This window comes from Biomphalaria glabrata, chromosome 5, assembly GCF_947242115.1.
Source record: "Biomphalaria glabrata chromosome 5, xgBioGlab47.1, whole genome shotgun sequence".
In the NCBI taxonomy this organism is placed as follows: Eukaryota; Metazoa; Mollusca; class Gastropoda; family Planorbidae; genus Biomphalaria; species Biomphalaria glabrata.
The window spans coordinates 49,993,960-50,014,967 of NC_074715.1; the positions used below are offsets into that span (position 1 = coordinate 49,993,960).

At 37.0% G+C, this 21,008-nt stretch overlaps 1 protein-coding gene across 3 annotated transcripts in view; it reads right to left on the minus strand.

Moving 5' to 3' along the window:
- Positions 1–21,008, minus strand: part of LOC106075832 (regulating synaptic membrane exocytosis protein 1-like) — a 152,110-nt gene that overhangs the window by 14,822 nt on the left and 116,280 nt on the right. For 2 of the 3 annotated variants that reach the window (XM_056028669.1, XM_056028667.1), the window contains exons 6-16: positions 15,364–15,655; positions 14,671–14,844; positions 13,340–13,493; positions 11,520–11,667; positions 11,296–11,422; positions 10,281–10,388; positions 8,637–8,757; positions 7,556–7,602; positions 4,054–4,124; positions 1,628–1,809; positions 703–790 (exon numbers count right to left, since the gene is read on the minus strand). In XM_056028669.1, coding sequence (XP_055884644.1) covers positions 703–790; positions 1,628–1,809; positions 4,054–4,124; positions 7,556–7,602; positions 8,637–8,757; positions 10,281–10,388; positions 11,296–11,422; positions 11,520–11,667; positions 13,340–13,493; positions 14,671–14,844; positions 15,364–15,655 — 1,512 coding nt within the window. The remainder of the gene's footprint in view (positions 1–702; positions 791–1,627; positions 1,810–4,053; positions 4,125–7,555; positions 7,603–8,636; positions 8,758–10,280; positions 10,389–11,295; positions 11,423–11,519; positions 11,668–13,339; positions 13,494–14,670; positions 14,845–15,363; positions 15,656–21,008) is intronic. The other variant, XM_056028668.1, reaches the window with a different exon arrangement.

Here is a 21,008-nt window from a genome sequence, read left to right on the forward strand (position 1 = left end):
TATATTTATTTATGTCTATGGTCTTCCCTCATTAAACACTAGTTTGTTATTTGTGTAATACGAATATTCTACATAAACAGTGATTTCAAACAACAATTTAGCATTAATATTTTTTTCATACAAAATCAGGGAGAACCTATCTTTAATGCTGAGTTTTCGAAATAACAGTTTACAGTTCAAAATTTTAGATATAAAAATATTTCTAAATTAACAAATAAATGTAATAAATCAGATAGAATTCATCAATAGGGTTCACACAAACCAATCTCTTCAATTAGCAATTATTACCAGTGGTTTGGATCAATAATCAACAGTAATATTATCTTATCTCACAGTCAGTAGCATAGCAAAATATATATATATATATATATTATATATATATTGGAAACGTATGTGCATTGAATGAGAAAAGTGTTGTTTTTCAAATATATTTTTGTGTAATCTATGGCCATATACAAAATTGAAATACAAAAGAATTAATGCAAAATGAAAAAAGGCTTATTAGTAGCAAATATTCCAATCCATATTAAAACAAAAATTTTGAGAATAAGTTGAGATGGATACGTATGTTTTCAATCATTTGTAATTCTAAAAATTATTTCTATTAACTAGATGGATAGATCTAGATTCTAGACTGTATGTATAGTGTACCTCTAGATGTAGGCAGTTTATTTACTGCATACAGAATTCAATCAACGTTACCTCTGATAATGTGACTCCATCAAATAGAAATGTCTGCTCCCATTCCGGGTAAGAGTCAGATGTCTGCATCTCAATTTCAAAATTGTCCCTAAATAAGAAAATAGTTAATTTGATATAAAATTAGGCTTTTTTTTTCTTTTTTTGTTTCGCGTTATTTAGATTAGACCTGTAACGTAATTTTAAAAAAAAACCTTGAAAACCTTAAAGCAGGGGTTCTCAGCCTGTGGGTCGCGACCCTTTTGAGGGGGTTGATTGACGATATGCCAGGGGTCGCCTAAGATCATCGAAAATATGGATTGTTATTGTCTACTCTTCTATTGCTGTGTGTGTGTAAGGGGGGAGGGGTCGCGGCAAAGTGAGGAATTGTAAAAAGGGGTCGCCGAGCTTAAAAGGTTGAGAAACGCTGCATTAAAGTGTGTTTGTTGCCAAAATGAATGCGCTCTTATAAATTACAGACGCTACTTCACAATAGAAAATAATTACATCCTACGCATATCCATGTGTCTATCTATTCATGCGTGTTAATTAGTGGCTTTAATTCTGCTAAGTCGTTGGTTTTCCTGGCTGATTCAGATAACTCATGCTCTAATAGCACTATGGAATTAAGAAGAAGCACTAGTACGAATTTGTCCAAGCATATGGAATAAGAAAGATTTAATGCTGCAAGGACTTTATAGAAAATACAATAAACATTCATATATTATAGGTAGCCCATGAGGCACATGTCTATCAGGGTTACCTTATCTTATCTTACAAAATACAGAGGTTACTTCAAAATCGAAGAATACGTCAAACGAGTGTCCCTAGGTCGATCTATTCATGCATGTTACAATGACTTAACTCTGCCAAGGTGTTGGTTTTCCTGGCTGATAATTTTTTTTAAAGAGAATTTGAAGACTTTGAAATGTTAAAGGCAATAAATTACCTCCTCCCTGGTACAATGCTGATGACAACAAAACAAGTCGATCTGCTGCTTTCTGGTTTGCTTGGTGAAGTTATATTCCTGACACTTAGTACACTGACAGCAAGGGTTGCTATATGTGGCTGGTAATGAAGACGTAGCTTTAAATCTCCTTTAATTTGTCTTGTCCCTCGCTTAATTTCCACCTGCATAAAAACGTGTCATTCGGTAACATGTATATTTATTATTATTTCATTGCTTTTAGTTAGTGCAACGTTCATGATTACAGTATGATCTTATCTTATCTTATATAATACAGACGTTACTTCAAAAACGAAGATGATTACGTCCTACGCGTCATGCATTTAGTCATGCAAATTAAGCAATGACTTAATTTCTGCCAAGTCACTGGTTTTCCTGGCTAGCTCAGGCAACCCATTCCATGCTCTAATAGCACTAGGGAAGAAGTTTGTCGTAGCATATGGGACGAGGAACGTGCCTTTGTCTTTGTGTCTTTCTGAGTATTTTATTAAATTTTGTTTTTGTATTTGAAGATTATGATTCAGTGAGCTACAGTCCGATCTCTTCTGTAGGCCTATTGGGGGAGGGAGCTATCAGAGAAGAATATTTCGTACAGCCGATTAGAATAGGTTCGTCCTTGGACATTGTGAAACTAGGCAGCCGCCTAGGGCCTACGATTGGTGGGGGCCTTGTACAGGCCTGAAAGAATTTTTTTTTACAGAAATAAAAATTGTGAAACATCAAACATCTCAAACATAGCTGAACTCTGTGACTCTGTCTACTGTGCTTGCTCCAAGCCTCTACTATGTCGTATGATTCAAGGTTTATTCGCGACTGTTTAGCCTAGATCTATTTGTTAGACTACAGATGTTAGAAGAGCATTGTTTCTTTCTTTTGGTGAAATGTCGAAACATTATTTCTGGTCTGGTGATCACGAATTAACCATGAAGCATCGCCGTGCTCTCGGCGCTAAATGAATTTAACTTATTTGTTGATTTAGAATATAGACATAGATGCAGGAAGTTTTTTTTTAATTCATTGCGTATTTTCTGGGGCCTCTCTATTCACTTCACCTAGGGCCTCCAATCATCGGCATTATTAGTAGCCTTAACACGACAAACTCGATCCCCCCCCCCTTTGATACGTAGCCAAGCCGTAGCCACGCGACTTAGGCATCTCATCCACACATCATACTGAGCGAATAAAATAATTAGCAAATCAAGACTCAGAAAGAAGGAGAGAGAGAGAGAGAAGGAGGTAAAAAAGGGGATAAAGAGCGTTACGTTCAATTCATTGTAACACATGCTAAAACTCACAAAGTATTTAGGTGTATCTAGTTACGAAGCGGGACGATGCAATTGATGCGTCGATAACACGGTCCCAGGTAGAAATCTGACCTTTGTGATGAAAGCGTTTGTTTTGAAGTGTTGAATTTATTGTTTTTATTTTAATTGCTTTAATATAGCGCATGTTGCATGCTTACAGCTCAGAGCACTATGGTCCAATCTGGATGTCTGCCTGGACGTGAGGTTAGCGCGTTGGACTGTCGTTCGTATCGATGGCCTCGGGTTCAAACCCTGCCTGCTCCCATCCCCGTCGTGTTGCGGGAGGTTTGGACTAGGAGATAAATTATCTTCAACTCTGAAGGAACATTCGAAACATGTAAAAACATTTTACAAACATTATTTTATATATTTTGTGAAACAGTGGGTGGAAAGGGTATCTGGGTGAAGGTTTTCCGTGCTGCCTTTAGGCGCTCAGTTAACACAACTCTCGGCCAGTGCTGCCTTTAGGCGCTCAGTTAACACAACTCTCGGCCACACATCGTTTGTCTTCGGGTTATTTCGTTTCTATACATATTTTTTTGAGATTGAAACGGAAAGCTGTATTTAAGTGTTTAAAAAAAGATACAAGTTTTATTCAGTATTGTGTACAAGTGTACAAGTCAGTACAAGATATACGCCTAATAGGTCAGTTCGACCAGCTATTTCAAACTGCAATCCAAAGCGCCATAGTATCAATACATGGAGAACTGGTTGTTGGATGGCCGCTATAATTTTATTTCTCTTGTCTCTTGTTTTATTTCTGTATAAATACGCCATATTATCTTGTATTTAATAGACAGGCTAGTCCATTTAAATTTTTAAAAAATTTAAAAAATCATCACAAAACAAAACAAAGAAAAATCGTAAATAACAACAAACTTATGTCATTTTTTTAAATCTCAAATAACCTAAATCATTTTTTTTCTTCAAACCAACGTTTTTAGCTAGGGAAAAATTCCCCGTGTAATCATATACGCCTTGGTAATACTTGGTATTCTATTCATACTCCTCTGAGATCATTCTCCTTTGAGATCATACTCCTCTGAGATTAAAAAAGACGGGTGTCATGTGACTCAAAAGCCTATGACATTTTTCAATACTTACAGGCGTCCTTGGCAACATCCGCCTCTTTCCCCCCTTCCCAGGTAACTCTGGACTGTTGCTAGGAGGTCTGTCTGTTGATGGAAACATAATACAAAATGTAAGAAATGTAACCACGTTAGAAAAACTTTTATTTATTTAGAACTATTGTCTCTATGTTTGTTATGAAGATTAATGGTTACATCGAATTTCTTGTTCGGTAATTAGATTGACAACGAGAAACAATGGCGACAGGAGACTGACGTTTCCAAGGAGTGCTTAGCAACAAGGACTTCCTGTGACTAATCTTTCAATAAGTGCGTAAATAAAATACACAATGAAAAATGTTTCCACTGCGCGCGATATCTACATCATTGTAATTATTTTATTAGCGGCCCCCGAAAGGAGAAAAGACGCTATTAGTTTGTTTGTCTGGCCATCCGTTCGCTCGTCCGGTTTAGATCTCGTAAACTAGAAAAGATAGGTAAAATCATAATATTTTAGACCCTTCAAAGTTCTAATTCAATGGCTACTTTTTTCTTTTCTGAAAGCGAAAAATCAAATTAAAAAAATCAAGTTTGCAAGCAGTTTTTTTCATAAAAATACACCATTTTGACAACTATTCACTATTAAAAGTAACAAACACGGGAGACTATTTAGTGGGGGAGATGACTATTTACCATAGTTGTAAGACTTTTATGCAAACGGTTTTATATTAACTACCACATTTACAAAAAAATAAATATTTTTACTTAAAAAGTAGTTTTTCATATTATTTTGTGAACTGCGGAACTTAACCACAACCACGGAACTCTTAACTAAAGGAATTTTATTTTCAGTTAGGCCAGGTTCACATGTGACTTCACATTCACTTTCACCTATCCCTTGGTCTGCTGGACCGTTGGGGCACCACACAAAATTTGTTAACCTTTATTCTCCATTCTTCTCTGTCATTTGCCTTTGATAGAATTTCATTCTGATATTCTTTCTGAAAATATTGAAACCTGCCTTTTTACCTGCCTGGGTGGACCACTCCGGGGGCCGATTTTGAGTATGTGTTTCCACGCAAATTGTTTTTGTAACCTTGTGTTATTCTATACCAGTGTAGCCTATTTAGTATGTGACTACCTCATTGTTGTCTATTTGGTATATGAACACCAAAAGCCCCTCTCCTAATCTAATGGCTGTGAAAGTTGGACACTGAACGCTGAGGCTGAAAGAAGAATTCACGCCTTTGAAAGTAAATTCTAATGAAACTGTTGGAAATCAGATTATTCAGATAACAAGGAAAGAAGACAAATGAGTTTTACTTTTACAAGTCAACACTCTGGCTGGCAAAAAGGAAGAAATCTTCAATCAAAAAGGAAGAAATCTTCAATACTGTCAAAAGCTGAACTGTTTTTGGTCATATAGTAAGACGAGACTCACTGTCAAAAAGCCAGGTACAGAAGAGGGGGCACGAAGAAAGGGTCGCCCAAAGAAAAACTGGCTGTACAATGTTAATGGACCGGCCTCTCTCTTGATATCCTGATAAGAACAGCTGCTGACAGAGAAAGTGGAGGGATTTGGTAACGCGAAGTGTCACAGCACCCCTACGGAGATAGTCAAGGGACAGATCAGGATGACAGTAAGTCTATTTAGTCTACGAAGTATACTATAAGACTACATCAGTAGTGTGCAAAAGTTTAACGTGTGCAAAAGTTTAAGGTGTGCAAAAGTTTAACGTGTGCAAAAGTTTAAGGTGTGAAAAAGGTCCACGAGGTAATTCCAGAGGCACGCATAAAGCGGAGATATTCAACACATTCTTTTCACTTTTTTTTTAATTCACCATGTCGATTTCCTGTACTATGGGTAGAAATATCAAGAGGCCGGATATTACCGCGTCAACGGGGCTGGATTACTTGGATATAGCCCGAGGGCCGTAAGTTGAACACCACTGTATACTTATAGATATAGATTCTTTGAATTTCGAAGTTATTAAAATCTGAGAATAGAAGATAGAAGGAAAGGATCTAAAAATATTTAACCTTTAATACAGTGTAGTAGCTCTTTCTTTGGGACATGTAACATTTGTTTATCAGTTTAAAAAAAATGGAACATTCTATATCGTATTTCCTTTCTTGCTGCTATAAATAATTTGCTTTCATTTACTTCAAATGAGGTGGTGCGGTGTTTTGGTCATAAGCAGAAATTATAAAATATGTAAAACTATGTAATAAAAGTCAGTATTAAATTCATTATTAAAAAAAAAAAAAAAACATCTTGCCCTACATATCGCAATGTCTGAAAGCGAATTTTAATTTACTTTTTATTTCAAATTACCATGGAAAAGAAAAAAAAAACAACTACTTAGCCTATTAATGAGATTTCATACAATGGAGTCATGTCTATATAGCAATCTTCTTTGGTGTATCCGGTATAGAGAAAACTGAAGAACTGTTAAACTAGACATTTAAAAAAAACACCATTTTGTGCTCCTTCGTTTTTAAGCATTGACAAGAGGAGACTACCGTGAAGAGCCTTTAGCATTCAAATCTAAACTAGAAATCACCAAGCCAAGCAGATATATTTCATACACATTCGCTAGAGACGTTAAACACTGAATGTCTCTCTAGTGTTATAAAATCTATTTATGAAACCAACAAAATATGCATGTAAAAATAGGCCAAGCATAAATAATCTACAGTCACAGGCTATTAGTGTCAGTGTACCTTAGTGAACTGATTTCTCCATATGTCCCCCCAGAGAGCCCTGCGCTCAATGGACTCAACGTTTTTAGTGGTGCCACGTTTCTCCCTCAAAAGCTACGGTCAGCGGGCTTTTTCAGTTCACGGACCAAAGGTTTGGAACTCACTCCCCATTGATCTCAGACAACATGCTACACCACTTTTAAGAAGAACTTTAAGACCTATCTGTTTTATTTTTTTTTAGATTAACTATCATTAGAAGTGTCGTGTTTGTGTTTGTAATGTTATTACAGCGCCTTGAGCCTACATTTTGTTTGTTAACAGCGCTTTATAAATAAAATTATTATTATTATTATTAATAGTTATTTGTTATTGCTTTATATGTTTATTTTCTATGTGTTAATATTCTGTCCTTTTCTAGTGTAAAGAGTCAATAGGAAGACGCGTAGAGGTTGGAACTAATTGGGAATTTCCTTAGTGACGCGACGATACATTAAAAAGTTAAAACGGAAATAGATTAGAAACAATGTAACGGATAAGGCGACCCATTGCAGTAGTACTTAGGAAACGATGCGTTTTTTTCTAGATCATACGACGTGTATTGTTCCCTTGAATAAATTGTCATGTTATTTTAAAAGGCCGGATTTTTATTTTGTATTGATTCTGTTAATAATGTTGTTAATGCTAAGATTTCCCGACTACAAATAACATCATCTCAAGTCACAGCAGAGACACAACCTTCTCAGCAGAAGAGACCACCTCACAACAGTAGCTTCTAGATCGCAGATTTTTTTTTTTTTAATAACTGCTGACATTTCAACATCACATAGATATCCTACCTTGTGTAATGACTATTGGAGTGTCACAGATCATCTGGCTGTCTGGCCTAAAAAAAAAGTCAAGACACAAAAGTACGTCATCAAATGTATTTTTGATTAGACGCCAAGAACATTACAATATCATTAAGTCTACTGAATGTAACTAGATATACCGATAAACGAAATACGTGGGCAAAATTAAAAATACATAAAACATCATTTCCAACGAAAACAAGTAATACACAGAAATAAAAACAAAATCAATTCCTAATATATTAAGCCTTAATATATTAGATGTCATTAAAAATAATTTAAAAAAAAATAGATCAGTATTATTACATTCGAGTTCTAAGAGCAAACTTTAGCTTTGAATAAATCATTCTTATTTTTTTTTTACTTGAGTTTTTGACATGTGCTTAAGACCAACTTCCACTGTTTGACTTTCGACAATAAAGAAAGAGTGGGCTTATTATAAGAGTTGAAAAATAAATTAAGAGACGGTGTTATCATTTTCGATTTAGAAAACAAATTATTAAGAGTTAATAACTATGTTAACATAGCGTAGTAATTATAATATTTCAAGGAGATTATTCTACTGACAGAACCGTATATATCAAGTGTGTTACATCACATAAGAATTGTTCGTTCCTGACTGTAGGACAATATTTTGACATACTTTAACATATTAGGAAATATCTTATTGGGGGGGGGGGGAGGATGTGTGTTTCTGATATGAAAATGTGTAAAGGTGAGCCTGATAGTTTGGTTGTGTAGGCTGAAAAGATTATTATGTAATCACGAGGTGGACTGTCGTAAATGTGGTGTGAGAATTAAAGAGAGGAGAGAACAAAGGAGAGACCAATGACAGAGAGACATAAAAATTCAGAGTGAGTTATAAAATATTTTAATTGTTCGATGAATCATTATTTCATTTATTTATTTTTTACATACATTTACATTGAAATTGAAATTTAAATGGCAAAAAATATATACAAAGAGGACCTCATCATTACAATTTAAGAATGGAGAAGAGAAAACTATTTATCAAAATGTCCAAGGCCCCTCACTTCAGTTTGTAAATCTATGTTTCAACATGTCTTACTTTTCTTTTGGAGGTGTGGCTATCACAATCACCTGTGGGTAGACAAAGGTCATGACGGAAGTGACGTAATCGAATGTTTGGCCTCTTAACGTCTCTCCGTTCCACTCCAGAACCTCGTGACCTAATTACAGACACAAAAGTTCACTGATCAGACATATAAAACAATGATACTGTCTTGTCTGCAATACAGCTAATTGTACAGGTCTTCAAAATCGACACTGGCAACTGGGAAGAGGTGGCACTGGACAGATCCACATGGAGAAAGAGCATAAAGAAAGGGTCACGGATAGCAGATGTCATACACAACAGAAGCAGAAAGAAAGGGTGAAAATGCAACGGCGCCTGGTGATTATATATGCCCAACCTGCGATCGCAGCTGTGTATCAAGGATTGGCCTCTTTAGTCACACAAGAAGTTGCAAAGAAAAAAGGTCGTCTCTCGAGATGTAAAATGCCACAGAACAGGTCACAATCTAATCAAATGGGCACAGCCCGTAGTCAAATCACAATTTTTCCCCTTATGTTTCACTTGCTGTATCTACGGAACAGACAACAATAATAGAGTAAAGCTTAGTAGCTGTTGCCCTATCCAAAATCATTGGGAAAAAAAAGGGCCCATTAACCCTGGATGGTCATTCATTTAGAATAGCTGCCTGGTCATGTGATATTCGCTTCAATCTGTGGTTGTGAACCTTGCCTGACGTCCTGCAGAAGGTTTGAAATAGGACACAATACTCCTGTAGCGTAGCTAGGGTGGGGGGGGGGGAGTCCCCCGGGCCGCCACTAAAGGGAGGCCCAAATAAGTATTTTTTAAATTAAATATTAAATATTAAGCAAAATGCAGGGGCCCTCAAAGAGGTCAAGCCCCCCCCCCTCCGGCCCCCCCCCCAAATAATGGCTAATTCCTAGCTATGCCACTGCAATGCTCTTTATTCCTGAAGAAAGGCCGAGATATATTCAAAAAGGTAGGGGCGTGGATATTTGCTTCCATTCGACACACCATTGGAGTTCTTTTTGCCAAGTTGAGACACATGTCTTCAGAATTGAAACGTCTTAGCTTAAACTCTTCTGCAGGACTGAGCGAGACCAATTATCATAGAAGGCCTAAACACTGACCTGCTACGTCACAATCTGTGGGCAGTTTAGACCAATACCGTTTTTGACACGTCACAGGCCAGTACGAAATGGCAACGAGCTAGTGGTCTCCACAGCCCACAAGTTGCGACGTCGCAGGTCAGTGGTGAGGCCTTCTATATCGAACGGTCTCGACTGAATGGGATGAAGTTGGTCAGGTTTCATATTCTAGGCTATCGCAAGGACAGTTCCTGACTACCAGGAAGCCATCATGGATACATGAGTAGTCTGGCACCAAAAGTGTTTTCTCCACTTAATAAGATCCGAGAGGTAATCAAAAGCGAAATATCCTACGAATTCTTTTTTGTCTTTCTTTCAAACTAAAAACAAAAAAAACTTTAATCGTATTGAAAACCATTTTTCGTGTTTCTTTTTAACTCTTTCTCTCCTAACTGACGATACCAGCGTTGATTCCACCAGAATATGGTAAATAATTACGGAGAGAAAGAGTTAAATGTCAGCTAATTGAAACAATTCTAGGAACTCTCTAACAATGAAAACGTGAACTCACCAACGCTTATTTTACTTCGGACTTCTGGAGAGACCCACTTGACCTGGGCTGTAGAGATCTTGAAGTCATCTTGCACGCCGCCAGCAACTTTCACTCCATAAGGATGTTCTAAAAGAATAAATCAAGCACCAAAATGGTGGATACAAAGCCTTTTAAACATTAGCGATTAAACCACTTTACAATAGACACCCCGCCTCACCCCGCTTAGCTTGTTGAGTAGAAGAAGTTCCTAAAGTTTCATATTATTTATATTAATTGGCAGAAACACCAGAGCAGTTAGGTCCTGCTGCAAGTAATCAATGGTTAGACCGAGACCAATAGTTAAAGATGCCCTGAACACTGACCCACAATGTCACAACCTGTGGGCTTTGGAGACCAATAGCTCGTTTCACTTAATACAGACCTGTGACGTGGCAACGAGCTATCGGTCTAACCTAGACCACAGGTTGTGACGTTGCAGGTCAGTATTCAGGCCTTCTATAACTATTGGTCTAGGTTAGACCCGTAATATTTCGACTAATAAATAGGTACTACCCTACCAATATAATCAATGAACGCTTACAAAAGGTAAGCATTTTTCATTTGAAATGATCAACTAGTTTTGTACAAAAGAAAGAAAACAAATGTCTTCAGAACTACAAATGTGTCTCGAATTCATTCATCCATTGGAGCATTTTTACTCTTGATCTCTTTACAAATAAATTGATTTTAAAATAGTATCCACTCTTTCTTCCTTCTTGACTATCACTTCCTCTCTTTCATCTTTCTCTTTTTCACTCTTTTTTCTCTCGTTCTCTCAGAGCATAAGAATACACCACGCTTCTTCTTTCTTTCTCCCTCTCTCTCCTTTTGGCTCTACTAGTCTTTACAATATCTAAAATTTCAAGTTAAATGATTATATCTGACATAGGGGGCGAGTAGATCTATTTTTATATTGATTTCAATGTAAAGCTATTTTAAATTAATTTTAATCTACCTGTAGATACACTTTTAAAAAAAAATGTAAGATAATCACCTTTCGATTGTGTACATTGCAAAGAAACAAGATAAACATTTGTAAATCCAGCCTGGCGCCATTTCTGCTCTGATCTTTCTCCCAACGCTTTGGGGGACAGACGCTCTTCGTATTTCCCGCCAGAAACCTGAAAAAAAAGTCCTTGCATCAATTTTACTTTAACATTTTATATGAACCCAGAGAATAATCGATAGATTTGATTTCCTTCTAGATCTGGCATTTACCTTTTGATGCTGGATTGAATGGAAGGATTCCCGGGACCTTGTGCTGATGGGATCTGAAGAGCCTGCATAGCTTCGTCTTCCTGGTTCACTGGCTGACGTAATGCTGACACAGCTGCTGTTTAAACTTAGAGCGTCCTGGCGGATGATTCTGAAGATATGTGATTACAAAGAAGAAAAATTAGTTGCTAAAGAAATATTAGGCCAATTTGCAGATTTAATTTTGGTTTTGTTCTACATGTTTCGTATGTTCCTTCAGAGTTGAAGATAATCTACTTCCTAGTCCAAACATCCCGCAGAACGATGGGGAGGGGGATTGCAGGGTATGAAACCAGGACAATCAAGACGACCGAACGACAGGCTAGCCGCATACCGCACAACCAGGCAGATATCCCCTTTTTTTCATTAGTAAGAAAAAAAAGATTGTTGGTGTAACACAATCATGTAAGAAAACAGTGATTTAAAGCTTTTTTTTTTTGGATATTAATATACATAATCTAGCAACATTTTTAAAAGCAATATTCTCAAACTATGGCCGGCGGGTAAGATCCGGCTCATTACGTTGTCAGTAGTTCAGGTTTGGTTCCTTCATCTGATAATAGCTTCGACATATTTAAAACTAGCGGCACTTTTAGGCTGTTGGCCTGTAATAGTAGTGCCGCTTTACAATAGTATGGTACTCATTAAAGAAACTCGACCAGAAATCATTTAATGGTTAATCTTTGTATCTTTGTTTTAAATTAGAGTCAAATCCTGAGCAGGTCAAAGTTCATAGTGATGTTGTTGCCTAAAAGAGCTAAGAAAATAAAAAAAATTCTGCTCTGTATTTCCTGTGTAATTAATTAACGTGAAGGCCTACAAATTACTTACTGCCATTGTACTAGAAACAACTAGTCAGTTTGAGAAACAACACTGTAGGATAATAAGTAAGACTTAAACATGGTCACATAACCCAGTTCCAGTGGCGTAGCTAGGTGGAAGGAGGTGGGGGCAAAATCGAAGGTTCCCCTGGCCCCCAATTCGAGGGATCCTCCAATGAATGTGCTATTTTTTTTTTTACCTTAAATATTACGCCGCTGTCATGTAATCTTGCTATTCACGTGGAATAAAAAATACTAGACAGCATCGATCTAGAATCTAGATGATGTTATATGTGACATTTGACCTTTGCTGCACAGAAAGCACGACGTGAGGCGATATGAATTGAGATTAGTCACTTGGGCATTCTCTCGCCAACAAACGTATTATTCATTAAACGAGTCTTAATGATTTTTTTTTGGTTTATTTTACTTATATACTGTACCAATTGGAATTTAGACGTATAGATTTATATTTACACGTATCTATATTTAAGTACCTTATCTCATGTCATGATGTCAAATGTCAAAATGCAGAGGCCTCCAAAAAGGTGAATCCCCCCCCCCGGTGAACTCCCTAGTTACGCCACTGCCCAGTTCTTTGATTCATGTTCTACATCTATGTTCATTACACCAAACTAGATTTAACTCTTTCTCTCCGAACTGACGATACCAGCGTTGATTCCACCAGAATGTGGTGAATAATGACGGAGAGAAAGAGTTAAACCCGGCTGGACCTTGGTCAATACTTAATAAATCTTCACAATTACTTTGCCAGGTAGTTAATATGCTGTTATTTTATTACAAACTTTAAAAAAAATATATAAATATTCTCGGAGAGTTCCATGGGAGGTTTCATTGGTAATAATTAATAAAAAAAACCCATACATGTTGTTTATAACCTATAAAAAAAAGTATTGATTTCGATGTCATTATTTATTATTATATTTATTATAATTGACTTACTTGAGTGAGGGAGGGGACACAACTGGGGACAATCCGTTAAAACCATCCGACATACTGCTGTCTCTAAAGGACGAGAAGACGCTGCTTATTGACGTGGAAGAGCCACCAGAGTTATCTTGCCTGCTCTCTTGCAAGCTGACAGGCTTTCTTGCACCTGCCCGTATAAAGATTATATTATAACAAACACACTGATGGAAAAATTAAAACTACATAACATTCTGGTTATAGATTTACCTTCATCTTAGTCTGACCGTTGGGGCACCATACATGATCAGATCTCTCCACTCTCCATAAATGATACTAGCTTAAATCAAAGCTTTCGAAGCGTCATTTTATAATCTGAAAATGTGTTTCTAGATAAAATCGCAAACAAGAAAGTCAGAGCAGGGTGCCAAGTGCCAAGCCAGGGCGGACTGGCTATATGGGCATTTGGGAAATGCCCGGTGGGCCGGTACCCAAATTGGCTGGTATGGCCACCGAAAGGGTCGCATGGATGCTACTAAGGCACGAATTAAATTAAGATTTTATAATTGTCTCTAATAAAAGGGGCCCTATAGACATCGTTATATATATATATATATATATATATATATATATATATATATATATATTTCACAGAATTGACAGTGTAAAACTAATTTAATTAAACACATTTTCCTAAATAATGTAATAGCCTACACCCGTAGACAGTGCTAATAGTAGGCTTTATCCTTTTAGGGCCTACACACTTAGCGATTTAAAGGCAACATAAGGCCTACATTTCTTATGGTAGAGTTAACTGTAAGCATGCATACAGTATCCATACCATATCAAACTTATTGATTTTGAGAACAGATAGGCCTAGAACAGGAGGCCCATTGCATGATATACAATTTGTTAGCCGGATTTAATAGAATTGCCCTGGCCGATTTTGAAGCCCAGTCCGCCCCTGGTGCCAAGACTGTCAAGACATCCGCAGTTATCAGCAGTAAACGCTTGGCTGATTAGGACAAGTAGATCGAATGCCATAGGACATTGTATGAAGATTTTGAAGCCCTGTCCGCCCCTGGTGCCAAGACTGTCAAGACATCCGCAGTTATCAGCAGTAAACGCTTGGCTGATTAGGACAAGTAGATCGAATGCCAATGGAACATTGTATGAAGATATAATAGTAATAAAGGCAGGTCTTTTTAGTCACATAACAATTTTCAAGGGGCTACGATCGTCTCGAGATAGACGTAATATGGCAGAAGTTTAACCTCTATATAATGTTACCATTCACATTATTTTAACCCTATCCACCCATCTATCATGTATTCTATAATTTGCAATGAACTTCTAAAACAACGCACCGGACTTACAAGAATTCAAAGAGTTACTGTGGCCCCAGAGTGACCTGGTGACACTGTCCCGCCTTTCACCACTCTTTACAAGCGATGGAGTTCTGTCGGAAGATGTTGCTCTGCCCTCAGCGTACAGGGACCTGGGTCTATCAGAGAGGGACTCTGAGCTTCTCTGATCTTGCCCTGGAAACATAAACTTGGTCTTATTTTGACAGGAGATTTCAGATTTGATTTAATTTATAACATACACTTACAAAATAAACTTAATAAATATGATAGTAACAAAAAAAAAAAAAAGAAAAATCGAACTGTGTCTTTGCTAGTGTAGCGAGGTGTTACGCTGGATTTATAAAGCAAACTAGTACATTAAAATTCCCCTTTTCAGGTGTCATATGGCCAGCGCAACTCCCAGCCGCCTTTACTTTCTCCAATTAGAGTTAGGTTTAGAGTTGGGCGGACTCAGTGGTGCCCTAAAAGATACCGAAATTCAAAATGCCAGTCTTCATCGAGATTCGAACTCAGGCCTCAGGTTACGAAGCCAAGCGCTTAACTACTCAGCCACCACTCCCAAAATCAAACTAGTAGTGTTAACTAGTAGTATTATCCTCCAACGCTTACAGAACCTCCGTAGCCCTGGAGTGCATGGACGTATGACACACATCATATTAATTGCTTACAAAAAAATAGTATTGCTAGACTAACCAGCACGAATTCTCCGCCTCTGTTTCTTCTCCTGCCTCCGCCTTCGAGACAAACGGCGCTCCAGTATCAAGCTGTCCAGGCTGTCCCTGAAATCGTCATCGTCATCGTCGGAACGTTCAGCACTGTGGTTATCCTTTGTCGCCGACTCTGGAGGCAGCGACCGCCTTCGGTTGTATTTCTTCCCAGACGGGGCATTCTTGGAAGCCGGCTTTCCTTCAACTCTCCGAACCAATTCCGAATCCGTTCGATTCCCAGATGGACAAGCTTCACTGTCTTCAAGATTTACATGGCACTAAATAGATAGAAAAGAAATCTATATTTAGAATTATTTCTGTGACAACAAAGTCTTATTACGTAAGCCTTAAGACTAAAAGCGACTATTACAAGCCGATTCTAGTAATGGTGAACTCTGATTTTGGACGGCGAATTTAAAGAGCCAAACATGACGGAAGAAAGACGGACAGACAGCACAAAATCAATAACAGCGATTCCTAGTGTTGAGGAGGAGAAGGGGGTGGCTAAAAATGGAATCATGATAACATCAATGTAAAGGGACATTAATTATTTTATTAATTATTTACTAGAGGAAAAAAAAAGCTTAGCTCGATGACTTGCTTTTTTTTGCAGTTTCCAGATATAATGTTATATTAGCATATTATATTAGAATTGTTTGTATCGTACACAATATTACTAGTTTTATATGTCGAAAAGAATTAATTTTCAAGCTCTGGCACTGGGCGGAATAGAGGTGGGCTCTTGGTCGAATCTAACAAATTCCTTTTTTTTTTAATGATATTTGGGGATTTCGAAACAAGAGTAAATGGTGATAAATCGGGGAGAAATTAGGCGAAATTATACGGTGGATAAAGCTAGTTTCCTATATTTATAAACATATTTAAATCTGCCCGGTCGTACGGCGTTTGGGCTGGACTATTGTTTGGTCGTCTCGATGGTCCGGGGTTCATACCCTGCCCACTGACATCCCCCGTCGTCCTGCGGGAGTTTTCGGGCTAAGAATAATAAGGCTTGTCTTCGAGTCCGAAGATTAATGAGGAATACAGTATTTCCCGTGGCTGCGCAGCCCCAGCTGTGACCTGCATATTTTGCCACATCCAGGGCAAGCATAACCATTGTCCGCAGGTGGTCGATTTAGATTTTCTTTTCGTCGTCTGCGTTTGTTCTCGGCAGCGGATTTTCTTTTGGCTAAGAATAAGATAATCTTATACGCTGAAGGAATATCCTCAACATGTAAAGCATTTTACAAATAATTTAATGTACAGCGTTTCTTTCCTTTGAAACAATAGCGCGATTCTTTCCCTTTTATGACTTTGTTTTCATTACCATTGTTTCAGTTTTATTCAAAATATATCTTTAAAATGAATGTCCTCTTAAAACATCCGTGAGTGTTCGTAAGGAAAGTCTCTTCTCATGTTTCCGTCGTTGAATTTCAAACGTCATCTATATTTGATCATCGCACACGCGCGCACAGACACAAATGTCACGACGGATTCAGATCGAGAGAAAAAAAAATTTTCAAGAATTCAATCCCTTCATTTGCCATTGGATACAAATCTTGAACAGAACATAAGATGCCCTGAAATATTGATACCAGGTAATCATGGACAGACGTATGAAGCTGTTTTTAAGGAACTGGGTTAAAACCAACATAAAAACAAAGTTTTTCAGTTAATTACATTTGTTTTTGTTTAGTTTGAATGTCTTCAATTCCTCTACCTCAGGGGTTCTCAACCTTTGGGTCGCGACCCCCTTGGTGATCGATTGAGATTTGCCAGGGGTCGCCTAAGACCATCGAAAATTATTAATTGTTAAAAATTGTTATTGTCTATTCTTCTATTGCTGTATGTGTGTGGGTGGGGGTCGCTGAAAAGTGGGGGATTTTAAAAAGGGGTCGCCGAGCATAAAAGGTTGAGAACCACTGCTCTACCTGGTCAACGACTCTCTTGATGCAGAAAGCCCTAAGGCAGCAGTTCTCAACCTTAATGCTCGGCGATCCACTAATACGATTTACTGGTGCACCGCAACCCCTACCGTAAAATTTATTTCGTTCTATAGGCCTAGTTTGTCTTTTAAATGTGATTTTGCTAGTGTAATGAAAATCATTAAAATTGTAAAATGCATGATGTATTTACATAGCATAAGCTTTATATAATTGTCTGCAACATTTATTTGGTATGACATTTACATTTTTTTAAGAAACAAAAAGAAGTAGCTATCAATGTCCACCTTCAAGCAAAAGAACGATCTGTATCTTCTGGTAATATGTTCTTGTTCTTAGATAGGCTTCTCTCTCCCATTACTCCCCCCCCTCCTCCATTTTTATATCATTTTATTTACGATACACAATCGCTTTTTAATTTATTTTGTAACGACATACATTACAGTTACAGAGTCAATGTATACCATCTATGGTAAAACTGTGCCTTCGTATGAAGTGACCAAAATAAAACTTACAATGAAAGATGAAAAATCAAAATCTCCAATAGTCTTAGGCGACCCCTGGCCAATAGTCATTCGACCCCCAAAGTGGTCGCGATCCACAGGTTGAGAATCCCTGCTTTAAGATCTAAAGCTTCACATTTTCTTGCCTTTGATACTAACAGAGGTTCAATACATTTCACGATTACCCACATCACGCTTGTCTTAGAATTTCAGTTACACTACATTCCTTGGAATGGACGTCAAACTGGATTATTTCCCTTTCCAATACAGTAATGTCTCTATATAGAAAATCGACCAACGGCGACAATGGTTATACCTGCGATGGATGTCGCAAAAAATATAGGTTAGAGCTGGGACTGCGTAGCCACGGGAAAGGATATGTTCCTCATTAATCTTCAGACAAGCCTTATATATTTATATAAATATGTTGAATTTTACTTGCGGTCATAAGAAGTAAACTTTTTCTATAGTTCAGTTTCAGAGCTTGTAGGGCAGAGAGAAAGAGAGGGGGGGGGGCGGAGAGACACAGAAACAGAGAGAGAGACAGACAGAGAGAGACATAGAGAGTCAGAGAGAGAGACAGACAGAGAGAGACATAGAGAGTCAGAGAGAGAGAGACAGAGAGACAGAGAGAGTCAGAGAGAGAGAGACACACACACAAAGTCAAAGAAAGAGTCAGAGAGAGAGAGAGAGAGAAAGAAAGAGAGAGAGAGAGAGAGAGAGAAAGAAAGAGAGAGACAGAGTGACACAGAGAGAAGGAGAGAGAGAGAGACAGAGACAGACAGAAAGAAATATAGTTGAACTGAGTTGACCTGCGTTTGTGTTAAGATGCAGTTCAGTTGGAGTACAATGGAGATCCAAGTAATGTCCAGTTAATGTCCAGTACAGTTATACTGTTAGACGCATTATTAGGTTAGTATACATTTATAACTGAGTTCAGTTAGAATTATTAATAATTGTGATGACTTGTTTTTTGTAGATCTACTTAATCTAGGGCTATCTCTAGAATGTCTTGATCTAGAAGGGCTACTAGATCTTAATCTTCATCTAATTAGGAAGATATAGCCATTATTCTCTTTGTAAGACCATAATCACGTGATCGCTTAAAGTAGGTCAGAGATACGGAACGACCCCAATCACTCAACTCAAGTACAAGTCAAGCTTTCCAATGGACCCCTAACAATGTCGCCCTTCCGGCTTCATTGAACTCGATCGTGCTAGAGTTGCTATGCCACAGGTTCCATGCCCTTATGGCATTAGGGGAGAGTACTCATATACTTCCGTGTACTAGCATTTTCTATAATATAAAGCAGAAAGTAATGCGTATGTATGTATGTATGTATGTATGTATGTATGTATGTATGTATGTATGTATGTATATTGTATGTATGTATGTATCTATGCATGTATGTATTTATGTATGTATGTATGTATTATGTATGTATGTATGTATGTATTTATGTATGTAACGCACAGAAATCAAAAGCGTTTCACCAATCTTGATAAAAATTGGCATAAATGTTCCTTGGGTACTAACTTCAACCGTGACGTATGTATAGTAGCCCTAAAACAAACTTAAAACCCTCAAAAAATAGTTGCTCAACTCTATGAAAGTATTACTATTTCATGGATCTAAACAATGTTTACATGAGATAAGATCGAAAGGATCAAGATCAAATTTTTAAAACTACACTTTGCACAAATAGTTTTTTACTTTGACACATCATAATACAAAATATAGTCTATTGATCTCATTATTGAATAAAATTAACCTTCAAATATGTGTTTCAAAAGCATTTTTACATAAATTCGTTCATTTTATCGGCGAATTTAGAAGTCCTGACGTACTTTATAATCCCATTCATTAAAGGGAAACTCCGATAGTTTTTCAAATTTTAGTTATTGACATATTTAAATTCTGCGTAAAAAGTTGTAATAGTAAACATTATATCATTTTTTATTTAAATGCTCGGAAAATTTTATATTTAATAAATTAGACAGAAAATTCTCCACGCCCCCAAAAAAACGGGATTCTGCGAGATGTTTTTAGTTTTTAAAAACGTGACGTCACGAAGGTGCTGGCTAAATATAGATCTAGACCTATATAACCGATAAACTCTCTAGTCTAGATCTGTACCTATCGGATCGCATTTATTGTTACGCTTCACAGCTAGATCTAGTCTCCACGTTGATTTATAATCGGTCATTGTTTATAAACCTCTATTTCTACTTGAAGAAAATTAAATATTGTTCTTCAGCTTGTTGCAGTAGTTCCAATCACAAAGATAAAATCAGCAAGTATGCTGATACAGAAATTAGTGTCTCTTTTCATTTGTTTCCAAGAGATGAAGTTTTAAAGGGAAAATGGGGAAAATTTATTCGCCTGAAGAGCAAATATTTTACAAAGGCATTAGCTAATTCCTGTTTATGCTCAAACCATTTTGAGAGAAGCTGTTTCAGCAACTTCACTGCTGTGGAAATGGGATTTAAAAAAAAAATTGAAGTTAATACCAGGTGCAGTACCAACAATACATTGGATTTCCAGGCCAAAGAATTCAATTAATGATACTACTGAGACATTTTAAACAACTGAAGTTCATAAATATAAATGAAATCAGATTTGTGAGCTAGAAATTTACTACGAATACTAGATCTACTATTAAATTTCTTATTTAATAAGTAGATCTATCGTCTACGAAACTCAATTCCAGCTTTTTAACTTTTGACCTTGGGGGTGTGTCTCGCCGGCTGAGCCAGCGTCAAGCTCTCTCATCACTTTTTCCATGTCAACCAATGTTAGGTCGAAACAGCACAAAAAAATCATAATTTTCTTACGGTCAAACATACAGTCATAATTAATACACCATTAGAAATTTCTTTTAAAGTATTTTAATGATGTAATAACAAATTTTTTTTTTTATCAAAGATAATTTCTTTTTCGCCTCCCTATCAATGAGTATCAATAGGATTTGAGTGCACCGTCGTGACGTCACACAGAAATTCAGTGAAAATCTGACTGTTTTGGATGCGCAGAAAAATTATGTCACAAAAACATCAATTACTAAGTTATTCTTGCAAATAAAAAAAAAAGAATAATATATTCATTATCTATAAATCAAAACACATATTATATCAAAAATTGTCAAAACCATCGGAGTTACCCTTTAAACAAATCGGGTAAACAC